The sequence below is a fragment of the Pongo pygmaeus genome, chromosome 10, assembly GCF_028885625.2.
Source record: "Pongo pygmaeus isolate AG05252 chromosome 10, NHGRI_mPonPyg2-v2.0_pri, whole genome shotgun sequence".
NCBI classification, from domain to species: Eukaryota; Metazoa; Chordata; class Mammalia; order Primates; family Hominidae; genus Pongo; species Pongo pygmaeus.
Window position 1 is genome coordinate 77352484 of NC_072383.2, and position 25795 is coordinate 77378278.

General features: G+C 34.6%; 1 protein-coding gene across 5 annotated transcripts in view; it reads left to right on the forward strand.

Annotated features, from left to right (window-relative positions):
* The window catches only part of SYT1 (synaptotagmin 1), a 589756-nt gene that overhangs the window by 411360 nt on the left and 152601 nt on the right, over window positions 1-25795 (forward strand). For 3 of the 5 annotated variants that reach the window (XM_054443950.2, XM_054443949.2, XM_054443951.2), the window contains 4 exons: window positions 10927-11111; window positions 17102-17224; window positions 21093-21260; window positions 24413-24580. In XM_054443950.2, coding sequence (XP_054299925.1) covers window positions 10927-11111; window positions 17102-17224; window positions 21093-21260; window positions 24413-24580 — 644 coding nt within the window. The remainder of the gene's footprint in view (window positions 1-10926; window positions 11112-17101; window positions 17225-21092; window positions 21261-24412; window positions 24581-25795) is intronic. The other 2 variants (XM_054443952.2, XM_054443953.2) reach the window with 1 other exon arrangement.

A 25795-nucleotide genomic window follows, 5' to 3' on the forward strand; every position in this document is an offset into this window, starting at 1 on the left:
TTATAACCAAGGAAATCTTACAGAGATACATCACTTCCCTGTCACCCCCATCAGAGCTGGTGCTTGCACCTGCCACTGGGAGACCAGAGGACAGATCAGCCTTGTCCAGCTCCACCCACCACCAGCATGGGTTGTGGCAGCCCCACCAGGTGGCTAGATCCAGAGGAGCAGGAGCATTCACAGTCTTCTGACCCTAAGGGACTGCCACTCCTAGGGGAAAAGGGAGTGCACCACACCAAGGGAGCACCCCACAGGACAAAAGAAACCAGAGTGAGAACTTTTCTCTATTCCAGAACTTCCTGCTTGTGGGCAGGGAACAGCTGCACCTCTTTAAGCAGAAGCACAGGCAGAGTGCTGGGCTCAGTGGAGGAAGACTTTGGCTCTGCACAGCAGTCGATCAGCCCCTGTGCTCATGAAGAGATTTGGAGAAGGGTACTTCTTGTCCCCCTTGGCCATTGCTGCAGGCACAGCCAGGAATTCTCCTGTGAAAACTCAGTGAGAGTGCACCTGTACACAGCCTTTCTGGAACATTTAGGGGTGACTGCATCCCCAAGGGAGGTGTGCCCTCCAGGTTCAGGCTTGCATGAGGAGTGGAGTTCCAATCCCCCTCTACATGAATATCATTATTCCTGCAGATGGACTGAGGTGCCTATCTGATCTGAATATAAAAAATCCTGGGATGGGGGCATGATAGGAAAGTAGGTCACTTTTTTGCTGGCCTCGTAGTGGAGCTGAGGTGACTCCCTCCCTCCCCCACAAAGATTTCAATGTATTTCGCTGGGAGCTCCTCCAGCCACCTCTATCAGAGCTGGGACTTTTGCCCACTGTTGGGTTTTGCATTTACCCACCTGCTTCAGCCACAGGCAGTTCTTACCCTTAGGTGGCTTCTACTGGCCTGAAGGCTGAACTGTTCAACCCAGTGAAAAAATACTGAGGGTGTGGGGAGGGAAGTACACATGACTGGGGAATGAGGTAAGCTTCATGAGACCTCTGCCATCCTAGCCCCGCAGGAGACAGTAAACCTGCTCACACATCCAGTACATAGCTACTACAAGCAGCATGTGAGAAAGTCATTGCACAAAGATTCTGTATATCTAAGGAACTCATACAGAGTCTTTGACATGGAAAGCACCCAGAGCCAAAGCTAGTCAATCGTAAACTATACACATTACAGTCACAACCTCAAAGCTCAATAGAAATAAATTTTAAAATAATAAGAAATATCCCCAGATGAGAAAGAACCAGAAAAATGATTCTGGCAATATGAAACAAACCAACAAACAAACAGCTTTATAACACCCCCAAAAGATCACACTAACTCTCCAGCAATGGATCCAAATCAAAATGAAATCTTTGGAATACCAGATAAAGAATTCAAAAAATTGATTGCAAAGTTTCTCAGTGAGATCCAAGAGAAAGTTGGAAACCAACATAAAAAATCAAAAAATACAATTCAGGATATAAATGAAAAATTATCTAAAAACAAATATTTCTTTAAAAAACAAAACAAAAAAACAGAATTAGTGGGGTGTGGTGACTCATGCCTGTAATTCCAGCACTTTGGGAGGCCAAGGCAGGTGGATCAGGAGGTCAAGAGCTCGAGACCATCCTGGCCAACATGGTGAAACCCCATCTCTACTAAAAATACAAAAATTAGCTGGGCATGGTGGCACACACCTCTAGTCCCAGCTACTAGGGTGGCTGAGGCAGGAGAATCACTTGAACCCAGGAGGCAGAGGTTGCAGTGAGCTGAGATTGCGCCACTGCACTCTAGCCTGGTGACAGAGCAAGACTCCATCAAAAAAAAAAACAGAACTTCTAGAAATAAAAGACTTGCTTAGGGAATTACACAACGCAGTTGAAAATTTTAACAGTAAACTAGACCAAGCAGATAAAAGAAATTAAGAGCTTGAAGATGAGGCTTTTAAGTTAACCCAATCAGACAAAAATAAAAAAAAAAAAAGAAATAAACAAAGTCTCCAAGAAATGTGGCATTACATAAAATGTCCAAACCTAACAATCCAGAAGAAGAAAGAAGAATGATGAAGGAAGAAGAAGAAGGAGAAGGGGAAGGAGAAGGAGGAGGAGGAGGAGGGAGAAGGAGGAGAAAAGGAAGAGGAAGAGGAAAAAGAAGGAGAAGGGGACAACAATAAAATGTTTAGAAACCTATTTGAGAGGACAATTGAGGAAATATTCCCTGGTCTTGCTGGAATATTAGGCATCTAGACACAAAAAACTCAAAGAACTCCTCGGAGATACATTACAAAAAGGATATCACCACAGCATATTAATTATCAGGCTATATAAAATCAATGTGAAGGAAAGAATTCTAAGAGCAGTGAGACACAATAACTTATAAAAGAAATAACATATAAAGGAAATCAAATAACTTATAAAGGAAAACCTATTAGACTAACAGCAGACTTCTCAGCAGAAACCTTCTAAACCAGAAGGCTTTGGGGTCTTGTTTTTAGTCTTCTAAACAGAATAACTATCAGCCAAGAATTTTGTATCCTGCAAAACTAAATTTCATAAATAAAGGAGAAGTAAAGTCATTCCCAGACAAACAAATGCTGACAGAATTTGTCACAACTAGACCACCTCTACAAGAAATGCTCAAAGGAATGGTAAACATCAAAGCAAAAAGTTGATATGCACCAGCATAAAAACACTCAAAATTATAAATTCATAGAGCTTATGAAATAATAACACAATGGAGAATACAAAGCAATTAATGATCCATATGATGAATGGAACAGTTACCCACATATCAGTGTTGACTTTGAATGTAAATGTTCTAAATTCTCCACTTAAAAGATATAGGTTGGCAGAATTGATAAAATACATAATCCAAATATCTACTTCCTTCAAGAGACCAACTTAACACATAAAGATTCTTTCAGAGTCAAGGTAAAAGAGTGGGAAAATATATACCATGCAAATGGAAGCCAAAAGCAAGCAGTAGTACCTATTCTTACATCACAGAAAACAGACTTTAAATCAACAGCAGTAATAAAGACAAAGAAGGTCATTATATAACGATAAAGAATCAATTCAACAAGAAGATATAACAATCATAAATATATATGCACCTAACATCAGAGCTCTCAGATTCATGAAACAAATACTACCAGACCTAAGAAAAGAGATAGACGGCAATACAGTAATAGGGGAGAATTCAACAATCCACTGACAGAAGTAGACAGATTGTCAAGGCAGAAAGTCAACAGGGGAGCACTAGACTTAAACTGGTCTCTGGAACAAATGGACCTAACAAATATTTACAAAACATTTTGCCCCAAAAGTGCAGCATATACATACTTCTCATCAGCACGTAGAACATTTTCCAAGATAGACCATATGACAGGCCACAAAACAAGTCTCAATAAATTTTTAAAGATTTAAATCCTACCAAGTATCTTCTCAGACCACAGCAGAAAAAAACTAGAAATCAATTTTAGGAGGAGCTCTCAAAACTATAAAATACATGGAAATTTAAAAACCTGCTTCTGTTTGATCTTTGGGTCAATGATGAAATTAAGACAGAAATTTTTTAAAATTTTTGAAAGGAATTATAACAGTAACACAAGATATCAAAATCTCTGGGATACAGCAAAAGCAGAGCTAAGAGGGAAGTTTATAATGCTAAATGCCTACATAAAACAGACAGAAAGATCACAAATTGACAAGCTAATGTCATGCCTCAAGTAACTAGAAAAACAAGAACAAACCAAACCCAAACCTAGCAGAAGAAAAGAAATAATAAAGAGCAGAACTAAATGAAATTGAAACCAACAAATACAAGGATCAATGAAACAAAAAGTTTGTTATTTGAAAAGATAAATAAAATCAATAGACCAATAGCTAGATTAACCAAAAAAAGAAGAAAGAGAATTTAAATAAGCTCAATCAGAAATGAAAATGAAGACATTACAACAGATACTACAGAAATGTAAAGTATTATTCAAAATTACTCTGAACACCTCTAAGCAAACAAACTAGAAAATCTAGAGGAAATGGATAAATTCCTAAAAACATATAGCCCCCCCCCAAGCCTGAATCAGGAAGAAATAGAACTCTTGAACAGACCAATAACAAGTCTTGAAATTGAATTAATACTAAAAAAAAAAAAAAAAAACAAACAAACAAAAAAAAAACTCTCACAACAAAGAAAAGCCCAGAACTAGATGAATTCACAGCCAAATTCTACCAGACAGTCATAAAACTGACATCGATCCTACTGAAACTACTCCAGTGGATCAAGAAGGAGAGAATCCTCCCTAACTCATTCTACAAAGCCAGTATCACCCTAATACCCAAGCCAGGAAAGGACACAGCCAAATAGGAAATGTCCCTGATGAACATAGATGCAAAAATTCTCAACAAAATACTAGAAAACCAAATCCAACAGCACATGAAAAAATTAATTCACCGCCATCAAGTGGGTTTCATTCCAGGGATGCTAGGAGGGATAAATATATGCAAGTCAATAAACATGATTCACCACATAAGCAGAATTAAAAATAAAAACCATATGATCATATCAATAGATGTAGAAAAATCATTCAATAAAATCTAGCATCTCTTCCTGGTAAAAATTCTCCACAAACTAGGAATAGAAGGAAAAGGAACATAACTCAAAATAATAAAAGCCAAATACATCAAACCCATAGCCAACATCACACTGAATGAGGGCAAAGTTGAAAGCGTTCCCCCTAAGAACTAGAACAAGACAAGGGCTCCCAGTTTTACCACTTCCATTCAACATAGTACTGGAGGTCTTAGCCAGAACAATCAGGCAAAATAAAGAAATAAAGAGCATCCACATTGGAAAAGAGGATGTCAAACTGTCTCTGTTGGCTGTTGATATAAATGTATACATAGAAAACCCCAAAGAATCCTAGATTTGATAAATGAATTTAATGAAGTCTCAGGGTACAAAATCAAGGTACATAAATTAGTACCACTGCTATATGCCAATAATGCTCAAGCTGAGAATCAAATCGAGAACTCAGTCCCATTTATAATAGCTGCAAAAAACATAAAATACCTAAAAATATGCTTAACTAAGGAGGTGAAAGATCTCTACAAGGAGAACTACAAAACACTGATAAAAGAAATCACAGATGACACAAACAAATGGAAAAGCCTTCCATGTTCATGGATTAAAAGAATCAATATTGTGAAATCACCATACTATCCAAAGCAATCTTTGGACTCAATATAATTACTATCAAAGTATCAACACCATTTTTCACAGAATTAGAAAAAAAAACACTAAAATTCATATGGAACCAAAAAAGAGCCTGAATAGCCTAAGCAATCCTAAACAAAAATAACAAATCTGGCAATATCACATTACCTGACTTAAAATTATACTACAAGGCTATAGCAACCAAAACAGCATGGTTGTAAAATAAAAGTAATATAAAAGTAGACATATAGACCAATGGAACAGAATATACCCAGAAATAAAGCCACGTATCTACAGCCAACTGATCTTCAACAAAGCAGACGAAAACATACACTGGGGAATCGATATCCTATTCAACAAATGGTGCTGGGAAAATTGGATAGCCAAATACAGAAGAATGAAACTGGATCCCTATCTGTGACCATATACAAAAAAACTAACACAACATGGATTAAAGACTTAAATGTAAGACCCGAAACCATAAAGATTCTAAAAGAAAACCTAGGGAAAAAACTCTTCTCAACATTGGCGTAGGTAAAAGATTTACGACCAAGACCCCAAAAGCAAATGTAATAAAAACAAAAATAAATAGGACTTAATTAAATTAAAAAACTTCTGTACAGCTAAATAAATAATCAACAGAGTAAATAGACAACCTATAGAATGGGAGAAAATATTCACAAACTATACATCCAACAAATGGCTAATATCCAAGATCCACAGGGACCTCAAATCAGCAAGAAAAAAAAGATAATAATCCCATAAAAAGTGGGAAAATGTGAAGAGATATTTTTCAAAAGAAGCCATACAAATGGCCAACAAACATATGAAAAAAATGCTCCACATCACTCACTAATCATCAGAGACATGCAAATTAAAACCAAAATGAGATATCACCTTACAGTCAGAATGGCCATTAATAAAAAGTCAAAAAAAAAATAGATATTGGTGTGGATGCTGTGAAAATGGAACTCTTACTCACTGTTGATGTGTTAGGTAAATTAGTACAACTTCTATGCAGAACAGTATGGAGAGTTCTCAAAGAACTAAAAACAGTTCTACCATTTGATCCAGCAATCCCACTACTGGATATCTACCCAAAGAAAAAGAAGCCATTATATCAAAAAGACACCTGCACTTATATGTTTATTGCAGCACAATTCACAAACGCAGAGGTATGGAATCAACCTAAGTGCCCATCAATGGATGAGTGGATAAAGAAAATGTCGGATATAGATATAGAGATATAGACACATATAGACAGATAGATCGTGGAATACTACTCAGTTATAATAAAAGAACAAAACAATGCCTTTTGCAGCAACTTGGTTAGAATTGGAGGCCATTATCCTAAGTGAAGTAACTCAGAAACAGAAAACCAAAAACTGCATATTCTCACTTATAAGTGAAAGCTAAGCTATGGGTATGCACGGGTATATAGAATGGTATAATGAACACTGGAGACTCAAAAGTGGGAAGGGGATAAGAGATTAAATATTACCTATTGGATACAATGTACACCATTCAGGTGATGGGTACACTAAAAGCCCAGACGTTACCACTATACAATTCATCCATTTAACCAAACCCCTAGAGCTACTAAGATAAATAAATAAATAAGGAAGAAAAGACAGCAGAAAATACATGACTAGCCCGCATGAATATTACTAATGTATAGTTACCTATATACAGCATATATTACAAATCTCTTGAGGTCTTCTTTGTATCACTTGAGTTCCTATTGTTGCTTTAATGAATTATTCCAAGTTTACTGTCATAAAAGCCACACACATTTATTATTTTCCCATTCTGGAGGTCAGAAATCTGAAATTGGTTTTACTGAGCTGAAATCAAGGTGTCAGCAGGGCCAATTCTCTCTTGAAGGTGTAGGGGAGAATCCATTTCCCTGCCGTTTCCAGCTTCAAGAGGCACCCGCATTCCTTGGCTCATGGTCCCTTTCTTCATCTACAAAACCAGCAACAGAGACTCTTCCAATCTCCCTCTCTCTCTTGGACTCTGACATTTCTCCCTGCCTCTTTCACTTATAAAAACTCTGGTAATTGCATTGAGTCTACACTCAGATAATTCAGGATAATTTCCCCATCTCAAGATCCTTAATCTAATCACACTTGCAAAGTCCATCTTACCAGGCAGGGTAACGTATTCACAGCTTCCAGAAAATAGGATGTGGTCATCTTGGAGGGGCCATTATCATGTCTACCACAAGGTATAAATTAAAACATCAGAAGCAGTTTTAAATTAATTTGCCTTGGACTTAATTATTATGTATCAATTTACCTTTGGGTCAGATAATATATGTGAGATTTATTCATTAACTAGAAAATGAAAATAATATTTTTAATAGAGTTTTTATACTAGTCTATTATTTTCTTCTGAAAGGCCTTTAAGTTGAATGTTAAAATTCTTATTATAAACTTCCACATAATGGTAGTTGGGTAGCAATAACAATAAACTGATAGTTTTCTGCCTGTAGCAGTATTTTGATGAGACTATTTTTGACTGAAACTCTTATTTTATGTTTAAAAAATCACTGCATTTTATGCTGTTATTTGCTTCACTGAATTTTTTAATTTAATATGTTCTATTAAAGAGACTTTAAAGCTAGATACAAATTTTTTTCTCTGTATACATTTTTAATATTCACATTTTTAACCTAACAACCTAAAGATAAATTTGAATTTCTCAAACTATTCAACCTATACAGTTTTTCCTCTGTAAAACTGCAGTGATACTGAACAAAACTGCTTCAAAGAATAAATAAGATAGTGCATCTATAACTGTAGCCCAATTGCTGGGCCATAACAGGTAGGTAGGTCTTCAATAAACTTTTAGCCTGATCCAAAATATATGCCACAAGATTTGCTGGCCAATATTGAGACACATTTCTATAAATACTGCAGATGAATAATACTGTGGGTGTTGTTTCTTAGTAAACTTGCCAAATTTTAAATATTTGGTTATTCTACACAATGAAATAAAATTTTAACATGAGCATCCAAGTAACTCTATTTACTAAAAATGGCTGTTTCTTTACATGATATATGACTAATGAGTCAAGCTATCCTATAGCTATACAAAATGATAACATTAAGCACTTTTTATTTTGTCTATCTAAAGGTGCCAATACATTGTGAAGAAAATTCTGTTAATTTAATTATATTTAATACAGCATATTCCAACTGAAAGTTATTCAGAAGATCAACTGAAGGCAAATCTAAAAGACAGCAGTGCTTTAAGAAATAAAAGTCATAAAATAAAAGTTTTTCAGTGCTTATAAATTACTTTCAAGTTGCATTATTTCAAATTTCTTCCTGTAGTCTCATGTTCCTAGCTCTTTAACTCCCTTTGATTAAATAATGTTCCTTTGCTTTCACTATTTTCTTTTTGTGAACTTGTCAAATTATCTTTGTCTTGTCTTGTATAATTTAAAAGACTTTTATGTAGCTCTCTGAGCGGCTATCACCACACAAGTCCAACTGGGAGAATAATTTACGAGGTTCAAAATGAAGGGTCATTATGAATGCTGTCTTTCCCGCAATGAATACATACACTCTCTTGTTCATGCATGACGGATTTTAACTAAATCAAGGGAGATAGATGCTTTTAAATGAAGTATTATGAATGATATCATTGGTTACATAAAATAATTTACTTTTTCAATCTTTACCTTGTTTAATAAGTTTAGAGAACTGGAAGAAAACTTCTTTAGGTGTGGGTTTATCTGTAACTGTCACATAAGTATTTCTTTGGTAGAAAACACAATTTCAAAAGTTGTAGTTTTAAGTCCTTAGGTTAACACCTAGTATCCAGTCATAAGCCAGAATATTATGCATAGTAAGTATTCTGCACAATGATACTAAATGCAGAGGAAAAGCAAAGAGGTAGATTTTCTCAATTTTGAAGAGAGGTTAATTTTTAAGTGTTTTTACTTTATCAAAGTACTCCTGATGGGTGTTCAGCAATCATTGGTTCTAGTAATGTTTATTTGGCTTTTTCTTATCATTTCAGTGCCCAGTATCTTTTTTTATTACAACAGACAAATCTAATTACTTCTGATTAATCTCAATAGCTGTGATTTGTATTATGAATACTTCCCTTCCAATCTAACTGAAATCATAAATGTTTCCATGTCACCTTATTTTTAATAAGCACATGGTGTAAGGCATACCAAATAAGAAAATATATTAACTTTTAGCAGAGAGACAACTGTAATAGAAAACTAAATGTTTATTTGAGTATATTTATGTATATATGTTCTATTATTTTAAACAGCCTGTAAACCTAAGCCTCTCCTCTTATCTAAAAATCATCCTCCCTCCTCTCATTCCCTTTGCATTTTCACTAAATTCCCCTCAGTGTACTTACCTTGCTTTTTACATATTTATTTGTGTGAGTAGCTTATGTTTTTTCATATGTCTTGAGCTCTCTGCCTTACCCACAATGCCTTGACTATAAAGAAATGATAGCTAACTTTGGCCAGGTGCGGTGGTTCACGCCTGTAATCCCAGCACTTTGGGAGGCCGAGGCAGGTGAATCACAAGGTCGGGAGATCGAGACCATCCTGGCCAACATGGTGAAACCCCATCTCTACTAAAAAAATATATAAAAATTAGCTGGGCATGGTGGCGTGTGCTTGAAGTCCCAGCTACTAGGGATGCTGGGGCAGGGGAATTGCTTGAACCCAGGAGGCAGAGTTTGCAGTGAGCCGAGATCGTGCCACTGCACTCCAGCCTGGCAAGAGAGCAAGACTCCATCTCAAAAAAAAAAAAAAAAAAAGAATTGATAGCTAACATTAATCGAGCTCTTGCTATGTTCCAGATGCATTAAAAGCTTTTTAACATATTAATCCTTTTCATCTTTAAGCCAGATGAAATGGGTGCCACTGTAATCTTCACTGTATAGAGGAGGAAACAGAAACTCAGAACAGTGAAGCAATCTGAGTAGAGTCAGACAGCCTCTAAGTGGCCAAAGCCAAAATCTAAACCTGGGTTAAGAGCCACCGAACACATGAGCATCACCCACATCTAGAGAACTTCAGTGCATACATTTCCCCTATGATTGATTTTCAAATCACCAAGCACTTTTAATTAACCTTCACTATTTTTATGATTTGACGTTTGTTGTTCTATATATATATGACTAATATCTGCCCCATACCATGCCAGAACTTAAGAATACAACACCTAGTATTTTATAGATGAGTAATAGCAGCTGCCATTTATTAAGCTTTTGCCATGTTCCAGGCCCTGCGTCTTATTATTTAATACTCAGGAAGATCTATGGGGTACCTACCAATTTACTTCCACTTTAGAGATGAGGAAAGTGAGGCAGAGAGAGGTTAGGTGACTTGCCCAAGATCACACAGCTAGTAAATAGTGGAGCCAGGATTTAAACTCAATGGCCAAACTCCAAAGCTTGGCTCTGAATGAGTGAAGAGATGTGTTCCTAGAAATCTAGCTTGGAGAGTCAAGAAAAATAATAGGGAGGAGATGACATTTGAGATATCTGGAAGGGCAAAGTGGGAAAGAAAGGAAACAATACACTCAGTGGAGACAACAACATGGATAAAGTACTGAGGAATGGTGTACCTGCAGCATAATGGGTGCTCAAAAATGCAAATGAAAAAAATGAGTGTCTTTATAGCCCATGAGTTAAAAGGTTTTGCACATCTAAGTGTTGTATGACTAGTGCTCTCTGTGTGTTTCTTTCAGTGCCACCATGGGCCTTAATCGCAATAGCCATAGTCGCAGTCCTTTTAGTCCTGACCTGCTGCTTTTGTATCTGTAAGAAATGTTTGTTCAAAAAGAAAAACAAGAAGAAGGGAAAGGAAAAAGGAGGGAAGAATGCCATTAACATGAAAGATGTAAAAGACTTAGGGAAGACGATGAAAGATCAGGTAATGTATTCTTTCCACATTTCTTCTTAGATTATTTTGTTTAAAAAAGATAAACAAATTGTTAATTATTTTATGCCATATAATTATAGAAATAACTTCTGGAACCATATCGTTTTTGAGATGCTTTGCAAACCTTTCAGTCATTGTTCAAGATCCCAAAGCATAATGGAGACATTTGGCAGGGTTTTCCAATCTCCTGAGCATATAGAACAGAAAAGGGCATCCATGATCATCAGGCCCATCTTGGTGGGTTTGGCATATGAGAATGATGCCTGAATATTTTGATTACATCTGTTTAACTAGTCTTCATTGTGTTTAGAGTTAGAAAAATCAGATAAAAAGTGCCTGAGTGTTTTGCAATTGAGCAGGGGATCTTTCTAATTTCTGCTGTTCATAGTCACTGTTGAATAACTGAGTTTTACAGCTGTTCATCAAACTTGATGAAAGCTGCTTTTCCTACATGTCCATCCAGCTGAAAAATTAGTTCTCAAGAATAGTGAGTTATACGGGAGAAGGGAGAGAAATATGAGCCAGTTCTAAAGAACAAGACAGGATAGAATTTTTGCCTTATGAAAAAGTTTTCTTTCTTATTTCTTATAAGACAAAATTCTTATTTCAATTTAATAAGGACAATTACAACCATAACACTGGTTATAAAATCCATCTGGCTGGGTTATCTTTCCAAGCCCAAAAAAGCTATTTGGATGTTCTTTATGTTGCTATCTGTTTTTGGCTAAATTAATTGGACAACTTGGTTCAAGATAATGTTTACTATTATTAATGATAATTATTAAATGCCTCTTCATTTTTGAAATAATATTCATGTTGAATATCTCTAAAGAATATTTAATTCATATTTTAAAATTAAAATGTACAGATTTTTTATAGAAATAATATTTTCAATTATCATTGTTTTCCATCAAATACAAAAGTTTTATTTGTTCCCAAATAGCAAAATATATAAGCAGTTTTATAAATTCCTCTTATACTATTAATCAAACTCTTAAACCTGAATCTTCTTAAGAAAAATTTAATCAGGTGTTACAACAGGCATTTTAAGTACATTTGTGTTGTTTCCTAGTTCATTACACATTCAGGACACTAACTCCCCTTCCCAGCTTGAGTTTTAAACTCTTTTTCCTCAAAGACACTATAGTATCTATTGATAATAATTTCACAAAAGCTCATGTTTTACTCCCTGCATTTTTGTTTGGTTTTGGAGCTATGGAATGGATGAAATGCCTGTACTCATACTCAGAGAGTTTTGGCCTGAGCTCGGACTAGCAAGGGTTTGATTTTTCTGGCAATTTCTAATCACAGTCACAAAAGCCAATGCATAAACGTTCAACTACAGGTGTCTAATAAAGATTTTTCTCTTCAGTTAAGTACAAACTGAAATTTCCAGTCATGTCTTACTTTATTTCCACACTTTTCATAGCAAGCAGGACTTGATAAATATTTCTTTAAACAACTTATTGGGAGATTAAGTGTGGAAATAACCTCCTAGATGGACATGGACTGAATAATATTTATGTTAATTTTATCAATATTGTGAAAACAATAATTTGACAATAGATCACTATCTTTTTCATAATTATCATAAAATTTGAATGTGGTTTCCCTGTGTTCTAGAACTAATTAAAATTACTGAATAATGTTAAGTGATAATGATAGCATTTCTTCCTAGGACAATAAATCTATAATATTTGTGGGATTTGTTCTGTATGATGTAAAATTATGATTTACAGCGTAGTGGTGGTGTTTATTACCCCTGTTATGACCTGGATAAATGACCAAGATCTCAAATATAGAGAATTAATGGGGGTTAATTTTTCATTGATGATCTATTTTTTGGATGGAGAGAGACAGAGAAAATGATTCAAACAAAGAAATATTAAGAAGTCAGTGATAGTTTATACCAATCTGTTATTGCAAATTATTTAGAATTTCAACCACTCAGAAAGATGTTTTCAGTCATTTTAAGTAGAGCACTTTGTCTACATAGGACATTAGCTAGGTCTCAATTTTTCTAAGTTATGAACAATTAAATTCACAGAATAAGGTACAATTTGGACAGATGAATATACACTCCAGTGATAAACGTTTATATAACCATAGCTTATGCTACTTTTTGAAGCAGACAAAAGTAGCTAATCATGGGTTCCATCATTTTATGAAGAGGAAGGCTAAAAAAGCAAAATAGAATGTGCAGATTTTGAGAGGATGTTTCATCACATGATGATCGCCAGATCACCCAAAATTCAAAACAGCATGAATACAAATTAAAATTATTATTAAATAATTATATTTTAAAAATATCTTCAGCAGAATGTTGAAGTGAACATGGGAAAGAAAATAAAGATGGCTTATGCCCTTCTCGTTTAAAAACAAGACAGATGTGAGAAGCATTTTAGATATAATTTCTTAAAATTAAGAAATATCTATATATAGGCTCTATATACAAGATATAGAGGCTCTAGGACAATCAATGCATTTTTATCATTTCAATTCATGTCAAATTCACAGAAATTCAAATTTCAATATTCATGGCTACATGTCTCTATAGTAAGGTTTTGCAACCAAGGAAGATTTTTTTAAATATTCTGCAATAACTACAAAAAATATAGACATTTATGTTGCATACGATATATATTTATGTGTTCTTTTGTATGTGTTAAAACTGGAGAACACTAACCAGACAGAGGGAAAATATTCACATGTAAAGTCATAGGTCTGGAAAGGTCATTTCTCCATGGTTTTCACTAATGTGTGTGGATATTTTAATTTTTATTTCTTCCTTCTATGTCCTTATCTGTGTTGTGTCTCATGACTGTTCTGGACTGTCCCTTGCGGTAGGTTTCCTCTGCTACTTAGACATCCCTAGTCAACGCTCAGATACATTTAGTGGCCTGGCACCTGGGGCTCCACAGCTGAGGGTATATCATTCTGACACACATCAAGAGGCTGAACTAAATTGATTTTTTTAAAGATAAGGTGTTCTCATTTTAAACACGCTAATGGATTAAATATAACAGTATTAGAAAGCTCAAGTTTTAAGTTGATGGACACAAAAAGAAATTCAGTCCCTTGTGCTACTTTTCTAGTGTGCCTTATTAAATCCAAATCTGAACAATGTAACTGAGAATGAACAAATGCTCCTTTTGATGGTTGCGAACAAAGCACCTGTTGAATGTCAAAGCAAACCATAAGCATGTGCACTTAATCTTTGAAATTTAAAATAAGGTCTGATGTTCCCAACCCAGCTTTTTCTACTGCAATTTATCAAACCTCAGAACTGCTAGGTTTACAGGCTTTTTCTTCCGAATTTTGTTCTATGAAGAGGAAAATAGTGCTCTTGAGATATTATAATAGCTACTGATTTAATAGGTCTGAATTTAATGTGATGGTACAGAAAATGTCTTGCTTAAGCTCAGCCTTTGGGACAAGAATAGACTTAATCACTTCAGTGATGAACAGTGGCACTGAGAAATTATCAAAAATTTAGCCCTGTTTCATGCAGAATAATTGCAAAGATGGTCCTGCCTTCTATTCAGGTAAAAACCACTTAGGGAGAAGGAGATTTAATATATCAGCTATTTCAAATTGCATTGGGCTGAAACATGATACATAAATTCAGTTCTGAAAGAGACTTTTGAAAAGGTATTTTAATCAATGAATGTTTTATTATAATAATAGAGCAACATGCAGATTTATCAAACAGAAATAGATGTTAAATAGTTTGTTATTATTTTTTAAAAACCAAAATCTTATAGGGAGGCGAATTACCTAAGCTGCAATTTCCTGAGCACATCTAAGACAGTGTTAAAGACTTATACACAGCTAGGGTTTTGAAAGGGCACTCAGTAGTTTTTTTTTTTTTTGGTCACTTTACTATCACATGTTACCTTTAGTGACCAAGCCCCTTGTTCACAAGTTAAACAATTAATATAAATTTTAAAATATTTTCATGTTGTTTCCTGTCTTTAGCTATTAGTAAGTCAACATTTTAACATTCAAAGAAACAACCAAGCATAGATTAAAGTTTCCAAATTAAGTGGTTTGTAACTAACCAAATTTGATAATGTTTCTACACTGATGTATATCATGATGGCAATTTTCAATTTTCAAAACTCACTGAAGGCTCCTAAGAAATTTCCAGCAAGCAAAGGGGAGGCATCACTGACAACAGCTCAATTCTGTTTATACGACCTTCCCACCTGAATGAGTTCTACTAATCGGTGATACAGCTGAGTCTCAGTTTTTTAGAATCAAATTGGAGTTAACTGGGTGAAGCCAAATTAGAAAATCTTGTAATTTCAAGGACTGAGGGTGCCATTTTGAAGCACCACTGAAGGTCCCTGAGTAAGTGGGTGGATTGAACAGAGAATCTCCTTCCTGAGAATGCTGAACACAGCAAAGAAAAAAGACCATGTAGTCTTGGATGTGGGGGTAGCAGAGTGGAGGAACTGCGGTCTGATGACTGATGCCTATCTACAGCCTGGTTATACTTCTTGCATTTGAGTTCTGTGAGAATTCTTAGATTCAATTTGAGAGCTAACAAGAGTTAAGATTCCTTTATCAGAGATATAAAACAGTCTACCACTGGTATGTCCATTTTGATTTCTGTGAGATTCTACAGTAATACATGCATGCAAACACATATACAAAAATAGCAATGAAAATGCCACAACCTAAAACCAGGAGACAATAATTGTTATATATAACACAACAACAAAGTTGAAATCATTAAAATACAAAGAGCCTTTGCAAATCAATAAGAAAAAGGCAAACAACACGTAGACAAATTAGCAAAGGATATGTACAGGCAGTCCCCAGAAGAAAAAATACAAATGGTTAATATAAAAGCTTTTAATCTTTTCAACCTCAGGAAAATGTAATTTTGTATTTTTTTAATTTTGAATAATGACTGTGTATAGATTTCTAATTAATTATTCTAATTACTTAAAGCAATAAGAATTACACATCCCTAGAAACAAAACTTCATGTACTTATAACTTTGTAACCATTGATATTTTTAGCAAAATGTTTGCATGTTAGAAAAACACATTATATATTTTGATTTTTTAAAAAGAAGAGCATTTGAATGAAACTTACGTGATAGTGAGCTTTCTAATATTTCCATTTACAGTACACTTAAGTTTTAGGTTATAAAGAGTATTCAATTGGTCAGACTGAGTTTTGAGAGTTCAATACAATTGATTTTGTTCTTAAATACAAAACGAATTCTTATGCCAATTTGTTTTTGACAGAATTGCAAACTTAACTCTTTTTATCTTTTGATATCAAACAGACTCTTAATCAATTTAATTCAGCCTAGCTTTTGGTGGAGCTGTTATGAAAATAAAGTGGTAAACTGAAATTGGAAGTGGGGTGAACTTTTCTCTAAACATGGATTTGCTGGTGGCATGTTTTTTTCCTCTTTTTCATACCATGATAAATGTATATGTGAAACACAGGGAATTTAAATTTTCTGAGGATCATTACTGAACTATCTTTTTCATAGGAAATAAGGCAACAAAAGGCCATGCATTTTATATTAATTATTCCATTGCATGTAGCAATGATATTTTATATGATGCTGAGCATCTCTTTAAACTACATGAATGTGAAACCTGGCCTGGTTAGTAGCATGTTTATCTTTCCTCTGAAAGCAGCAGTTTTATCAGAGCCAAATACAACACCAAGTTGACACTTTCTTTGCAACAATGTTACATTTTTTGCTTGCAATATTCTGAGGGGCTTCTTCCATTGCTTCCATTTTGCTTGCTGATTGGGGAAAAAAATTCCGTGCACAAAAGGAATTTAAAAAATATGTAAGCAGCAAATGTGAATGTGTGTCAGACAAACAGATTTCCAGCATCTTAGTGCTTGCTTCGAACAGCTTGGAAGTGTAACTACAGGCCCAGTTCAATTTGAGTTTTGATGAAAATTCACTGAAATTCACATGTGATCCATTTCTTTATACGTAGGCCCTCAAGGATGATGATGCTGAAACTGGATTGACCGATGGAGAAGAAAAAGAAGAACCCAAAGAAGAGGAGAAACTGGGAAAACTTCAGTATTCACTGGATTATGATTTCCAAAATAACCAGGTCTGAAGTGGAGAAATGTCTTCTAATTCCACTACGTTTTCTGAAATTACCAAGTAGAAATTGCAGCAAGATACTTCTTAAAATATTTTGTTTGCTGCGAGGCGAAAATGCAATTATCAAAGCTATGGATGAAATAATTTCTAAGAACAGGCAGTCCCCTACTTGCTAATTTAACTTCTGGTAATTAGAATTCACAGTATTCAACCGATTACATCTACTTGTAGCACTTTCAGCAGGCAGACAGAATACAAATTAACTTGAAGCAGTCGGTCTGCTTCTGAGAGCTTCTAGCCACAGTCTCACCTTCTCAGCTTCCTCAGCCTGAGCTGCAGCAATCTTCCTTGGACTTTACAGATTTAGAACTAGACATGGCTAGGGGCCTTTGAGTTGGGCCACTATTCTAGCCAAATTTCTGAAAAATAATATAATGATTTGATAAGGGATCGAAGATGAACAATTAATTATGGTCCACTAAATTTAAAAGCAGGATGGCCTTATATGATACTAGGTGAAACTCCTAGTGCTAATGAGATAGCAATTCTAAAAGAGTGAGAAAACCAGAGACTTACTTGTAGTGCCTAGGAATATTGCCCAAAAAGTGACAAGGAACTAAAGAAGGTAACAAAACAGGCATTTTTGCTTCAATTTCTCAAAAAGTCATGAAATGCCACCTAGATGAATGATAATATTGGCTAACTTTTATTGACTGCCTGTCAATAAAATAGAGATTGCTGAAAGATAACTGTTAAAAATCGCTTTACATTTGAAGACATTCCAGGATCCACAACGTTGATGAAAATGTTCCTTACCTTCTGAATTGTTAAAGAAATGTGAAAGCTGGATAAGAATTAGGGGAATAGGCTAAGTTAGAGATCAGGTTTTTAAAAATCTGTAAGACAGGCAGGGTTCAGGGGCTCAGGCCTGTAATCCCAGCACTTTGGGAGGCCAAGGCAGGTGTATCACGAGGTCAGGAGATCAGGACCATCCTGGCTAACACGGTGAAACCCTGTCTCTACTAAAAATACAAAAAAAAAAAAAAATTAGCTGGGCGTGGTGGCGGGCGCCTGTAGTCCCAGCTACTCGGGAGGCTGAGGCAGGAGAATGGCGTGAACCCGGGAGGCGGAGCTTGCAGTGAGCCAAGATCGTGCCACTGCACTCCAGCCTGGGCGACAGAGCAAGACTCCATCTAAAAAAATAAAATATAATATAATATAATAAAAAAACTGTAAGACATAGCCCTTCTTCAATAGGAAAGTTTTAAACCTCTCCAGTTCATTTTGCTTCTCTCATCTTTTTGAGTAAAGAACTCATGAATGTAAAATAAATACAGTTACTAGTAATGCAGCATGTGTTAATGATTTCCAGTTTGATGAGGAATGAACAATAAATAAATAAAACACTAATGCTCATCTTTGATGACTGACATCCAAAGTCAGTAATGCTGTGAGAGCGCTAAGCAGTTGCAGAAATTCTGTGCTTTATTTAGGAATTGACAGTTCAAATAATGTCTTCACTTTCTAAGGTTTCCAGAGGGTTCCTCATGAAGGATGTATAAATATACTGTCATATTAAAAATAATTTTTTGATCAGCTTCATTATAGCCCTGGCTAGTTATTACATAATACATTCTAGAAAACTACATTATTGGTTTACAAGTTCAGGTTTGTAGTTATACCATTTTTAGTTAATTACATATGACATTTGTGGTCATTTCTATCATTTCTATGAAAATTTGAGCATCAGGATTTGGTTAGGAGCAAAACCTCTTATTTATATATTCTAGGAAAGATCAAGGACAACTTATATTGGTCTTAATATATAACATATTTTCCAAAAATTTGATCTGGCTTTCTGTATGCATCCAGTATTTTTTTCATCATATTGACCATTCATATTTTCCAGTGGAAATCTAGTGGTGTCTCATTCTGATTAGTCATAATTTTGAAGCTTTTAAGTTAGCTTTAATTATTAATACTATAAGTATCATTTTATAAAGTAGTATTTTTAAGAAAATAAATAATAACACTGAGAATTTTTTTACTAAAATATAGTGAGAGTACATTTACTGTTCCCTTTTCAGCAAACATCAAATCTAAAAAGTTATTTCATTCTGAGAAACTGAATTTTTAAAATATTATGCATTGATTTTTCCCAAATGTTCTCAGCTTATTTGATTTATAAAGTGATTCCTAAGAGGCAGGAAGTTAAAGTCTGAAAAACTTCATAAAGTTTGGATCAAATATATGTTTACCAAAACTAAAAGACAACCCTAAAATATTCTAATAAGATGCTTTCATGGTACAGAGAAATGTGATATTTATCTCTTAGGCAGAAGTCAGAACAAGGTTGTAAAAAGTAACCTCATTCTTTATTAACAAAATATCCAAAAACTCTAAATTATAAATCATCTAGTTTCTAAAGAGTTTAAGCCATCTCTCTAGCATTTTTTTCTGCTCAAAAGAAACTTGGTTATAAAAAGTGAGGACGAGGAAATAGAATCTTACTTATTCACATTACTACATAAAGGTAAATACCAAATACCTACTTAGCAAACAAAGAGACAGACTGTTTGCTTTACTAATCATGTCTGTATAATCTGATGCCTATTTTAGCTATTTTTTGACCATCTGTCTGTGCTTTGTTTACCTACAATCTAGCACTCTTACTGCCACTGTTGTATCATGATTCCACAAAAAAAAAAAAAGATATTGAAGCATTAAAATAGAAACAACATAATCATTCAGGTTATTGGTCCATGTTAAAAATTGAGCCACCTAGCCAAAATGCACTTAAGTTCATGGTGGGTCACAATTAAAATGGTTATGCATTTTTTTTAAGAAGGTGAATTGCTTTTTTACTCTACTAGCTAAAAAGGCATGAACTCAGATTTTCAGGCTGAGATGTAAAAACCTATGGTGTTACTGCATTTACAAAATAGCATATACCTTGAATAACAGTAAGAGTCTGCTTTGTTACCTATATGGATCTAAATCAGTCTGTTGACACAAAATCTCTAATGACAGAGTATCTATGATAGTCTACTCACACCTCTTTTTTTCTTTGCAAAAATATTAACAATACCATAATACCTTAATATTCATAACGAGGCTTAAGAATGCATCAGTAAGAAAACAGACTTAAAGAAGTGTAGATAGTTCTGTGGTGTTTGGAAAAAATAAAAAACACAGATACTCACCATTAAAAAACCTCACCTCTAATCTCCCTTCCTTTCTATGAAGCTGAAATTACATTTCTTTTACTCCATGTCCTATATTTAAACACAGAATCTCATAGATAATAATCATTCCACTCTAAGTTAAAATAAATGTAGTCAGCACACCAGTGAAGGTCAAATATAATAGAAACTAGAAGATCTTATTTTTTATCTCAAAATGCTACCCAATTTCTAAGAAATTTCTACTCAGCTAGCCTGAGGCTTTGATAAAGAATAAAAGTTTCCCACTTTGTAATTACAAACTTGTGATTGCTTAACAATGTATTTTCACTTACAAATCATGCTCTGGAAAGAAAAACAATGCCCAAGAGCTTTTAGCAACTGGAAAGTTATTTGATTACAACTCTTTTGCAAAAATGAACTCCATATTTAACTGCAATCAGCAACCTTTTAAAAGCCTCTTTTGTGCTTAAAACCAGGCTTCCCAGAGCCTACATCTCTCATAATTGGGTTTCTGAAGTCTACATAGCTCAGTTCCTTTGCCTTCTGTGTTCAGATTCATAAGAGAATCAGAGTTTATTAAAAATAAATAGGAAGAGGGAGAAATCCCAATATGCAGCATTGTGAACAAATCGATCTTTTCCAAAATGTCCACTGATATTTATGTATGCTGTATTCTGTCGTTTATTTCAGCTGCTGGTAGGGATCATTCAGGCTGCCGAACTGCCAGCCTTGGACATGGGGGGCACATCTGATCCTTACGTGAAAGTGTTTCTGCTACCTGATAAGAAGAAGAAATTTGAGACAAAAGTCCATCGAAAAACCCTTAATCCTGTCTTCAATGAGCAATTTACTTTCAAGGTATTTGTTAACATTTATTTATAACCTTTCTTTGTTGTTTTACTTAAAAGACTGATCTCATCCTGACACATACACAGACATGCACATGCACATGAATGCTTGTTCAGGGACTCACAATAATTCCAATCAGAATATGCAAAATTCTTATCTTCACTACAGTCAAGATTCAATATTGCCTTTCAGTGTGTTCAGAGTAGGATTCGGTTCAGTCATTTCAGAATGGAATGGACTAGAACATTACTAGGATGTCATAGTCACATCTAAAAAGTGAGATCCCTCCCGAAAATAAAGCCAAATGAATGAAATCATTATTTTTCTAAATTTCAAAGTTTGTGAAAATAGGTACATCTGTTACAATCCCAGGGTTAAGTAAGCTATGTCCCAATGCTTAAATGGTACAAATAGACATGACTCTTGTAACAAAATTTGTGTGTAGAGGGCAATTTGAGCACTTTAAAGTCATTCTTCTTAACTAATCAATAAAAGGAATATGAACATATTTTTATTGCATTTCTAGCCTTTTTCCTTTACTCTAGGTTCTGCCCTGATGTTCTTCATCTTGTTGAGGCACCTCAGTTGACAAACAATAACAGAGAGATTCCAGCCATATAATATCTCATCAGGAAAACATGTCCTGCAGGTCTCCAGGATCTTCGTGGATCTTGGTTTGAAATCATTCATAAAAACAATTCTTTTGGTGGATATCTTTAACATGTGAAAAAAACTTTTTAATGCATTACTTAGAACAATATGTTTCTGAAAAATGAAATGTCTGTGAATATGCCAGCAGGCTAATTCAAAATCACCACGTCCATCAGCCAGGCTTAGCATGTGCCTTGTGTTGGCAAACATTCTGAGATGAAATAAATTGAAAATGAGGGCATGAGTCATTTTCTCAAAACTTGTTTTCAATTATGTAAAGGAGAAGTGTCTTTCTATTCACTCTAAAATTTCTGAGTTTTCAAGACAAAGGTCCCTCATGTATCGTCAGTAATCTTATTTTAAAATCTGGTTTTTCTGTACCTAGACAGTGAATTTAAAGTAGCAGTAAAGACATTCTGGAAACACTCAGTTCATGAAGAGTATCTGCTCATGAAGCTTAATCACTATAGTCAACATACCACAAAACGTAAAGCAGAAATAAAATTTTAAAAATATTGTAATAGTAATCACAGTTGTTTTATTCATCTATTTATTAACCTTAACTTAGGTCAGCAGTTTCTGACCAAAACTTAGTAAGGAAATTCTTAAATTATATGAGCTAATGTATTGGGGCTTTGTTTTGTATTGCATTACCTACATTATTATTTCTTTAAAAAATGCTAATAATTTTATTAGTAATTTCTATAAAACCAAGTATAATTATTGAAATTTTTGAATTCTGTATATATTTTTATCAAGTTTCATTTTATTTCAGAAAGATTGATCAAACTATACATAAATCCAAAGTATGATATATTCCGCTATATTTAAAAATACTTCAATTTTTCTAGAGAACTGGTTAGACATTGTAGATTACTCATCTTGAAATGCCAAGAGGCAATATGATACAGGAATGGAAGTATAAAAGACTTTAAAGAGGACTGGTTTTACAATGGATTTAAATCACTTAACAGGAACTCAACGTGCCCCAAATTAATTCATCTTCTTTTCCCCAAAACAGTTATCTGAAGGAGCTACTAATCATTCAAACAATAATTATTTTTAAGTGCTTCTTCTGTGCTAGGTGTTTTACATATATTCATTCATCCCCAAAACAGCCCCATGAAGCAGCCATTATTACAATTTAATATTATCACAATTTAATAGATGAATAAACTGATGTTTAATCACGTGCCCCAGGCCCTTTAGTTGGAAAGTCCAAATCTGGTACAAGGTCTGTCTGACCCCAAGCCCAGGTTTTTGACTGTTGCTCTTTGAGTACAATCATTAGAAAGTCTAGAGAGATTTTAGATATACAATAAAATTTTCAGGGGTTTATCCCTACTCTAAAGTATTTTGTTTCTTTCTTTGAGAGTCACCTCTTTGGAAGGGTTTATTTTCCATTCCTTCTAAAATGGAAAAAGTATGATGCTTACTTTTTAATCACATCATTTTAATAAAATAATCAGATTCCGAACAGATGATAAATAAATGACACAAAAGAAAAACTCTTTGGAAAACTAAAATTTCTTCTATGTAGATGGCCCAATATTCTTCCTTTTCTTCCCTCCTTAATATACGGAGTTAATTGAGAAATGTTTGCTGAAGCATAAGACAACCATTTACACTGATAAAATAATAGGAAGTGTATGAAAATTGATCAAACCTTTAAGACAAGTCTAAACAATTTCCTAATTAGGTATTTCTACCCAGTTACTGAAGTGTAGCTTACTTGGATTGTACTGCTTTCACTGAATATTAAAAATGTCACTAATAAACATCCCAACCCATAGCATCTGTCCCAGATATATTTGAACAGCTGGAGAATTCATCAGTTCTTGGCCTTTTGCCACCATTCATCCTAAGGCATGTCATACCCAAGAATGAACTTCAAAACCCATATTATAATGCACCTCTGATATTCAAAACATCAATTTCCTAGTCAGTTCTTGTCAATCAGCAAATTATTTTAGGGAGTAGGTGAGGCACTTGTGAATATCATTTCAATCCTTTTAGACTCCTAGCATAGCCTTTAATAAATTATTGCTCCATTGAACTGTGGCATTTAAATGCCTTGAAAGAGTTAATGGAACATTTGAAAAGTTATTTGCCCCTCAGTAAGTTACACCCTGACAATATAACTTAAAACAACAATAACAACAAAATATTCTATAAGAAAACTTACTTATAGTCAAATGCAATTGGCTTGTTTATTCTTTTATTAATCTTAAGGATTTATAGCATAACTAACAGCAGGACCCATTATTAATAATGCTAACAGCTTCTAGAACTTTGAGATAAAGCAATAAATCACTAAAATTTCCCATTTTCTCTCAAGTAATTTTAGCCTCAAGCAGTTTGTCAAGTCTCAATTTAAAAAATAACCAAAAACAAAATTATCTCCCTGTTCTGTTTATGCAACATAAATATTAAATTAAGCACCATGACCAAGTAACATGTTTTAAGCATTTTTGTGACTGGGTATTTTATCCTCATCTCTTTTTATTTAGGTACCATACTCGGAATTGGGTGGCAAAACCCTGGTGATGGCTGTATATGATTTTGATCGTTTCTCTAAGCATGACATCATTGGAGAATTTAAAGTCCCTATGAACACAGTGGATTTTGGCCATGTAACTGAGGAATGGCGTGACCTGCAAAGTGCTGAGAAGGAAGAGGTAAGGGAATTATTAGCATTTCTAACATCACGAGCTGTACTCGCCAGTTGCTGCTCATATAATAACTTATTGAGAAATACTCTTTACAAACCGGGATGTGGGCCTCTAGTTGTTGACAGCTGGTAAAATAGGGTCAAGGGCATTGTACCACCTCGTTAAAAAGTATACAGGTCTTCTGGGTGTTATCTGAAAGAAGAGAGAGAAATTTGTGTACTGGATCTAGAAAGAGCAACCCTGGACACAAACAAACACACATGCCCACAGGAACTCTTTCTAAAAGCTTACAAAAGGCCCCACACACTCATAAACTACTGCTTTAAAATGACAATGAAAAATTATTTTATTTCTCATATTTTTCCACAATCATTTTGTGTTTTCTGCATAGGTTATGTAGCTATTACACAGAAATAAAATGGTACTTTTTCCTTGATTGTTTCTGCATATCACAGACAGTTCATTGTTTCTCCTAAAGATACGAGAGCATGATTGGTCAAACATCAAATATAATTCACAAAGCCTGATATTAAATCCATTTTTTAAATGACTTACATTTTTATGCTACTCCTCACATTGTTTATTCCCAGTTTTAATAGTTTAGCTCAGTACTTTTCCATGACTTAAAAAGGGAAGTTCAATATGTTTAGTGCATTTAAGCTTCATAATAATCAATTGTATCTGATTATGTGATGCCTGCCTGGCACCAGCATTTTTCTCTGCAAACATTTCAGTAGACCAATACTAGAAAAGCCAACAACCCTTAGCTTCTCCAAATTCCTAAAACAATTCCTTTCCAAGTCACTCTTTAGTTCCTGACATAAGGCTGTAATTACCCAAGAGACTGCGGACAGCTCAGTCATTTAGGATCTCCAGGTCCCTAGGATTCCCTGGCCTCTTGGGGTCACCAGGGAGATCAGAGAGAGGGTCAGGCCTTCAGAGAAACTCAATCAAGTCCATCACCTGGGAATCCTCTCAGCCTAAGGTTTTCTGTGACCAATCTGAGGCTATGAACTTTATACCCCCTATATGATGAAATAAGCTTTTGGAACAGGCCTATTAATTCCCATGCTGAAATTGAACTTTTCACTCTAAAATTGCTGTTTGCTATTTGATTTTACAAAATGAGTCAAAAATACTTAAGTTAAACTCTGCTTTTTTTTTGGAAAAAAGTATATATACTTATACTTTCCAAAAAAGAGAGCAGAGCTTAAGTATTTT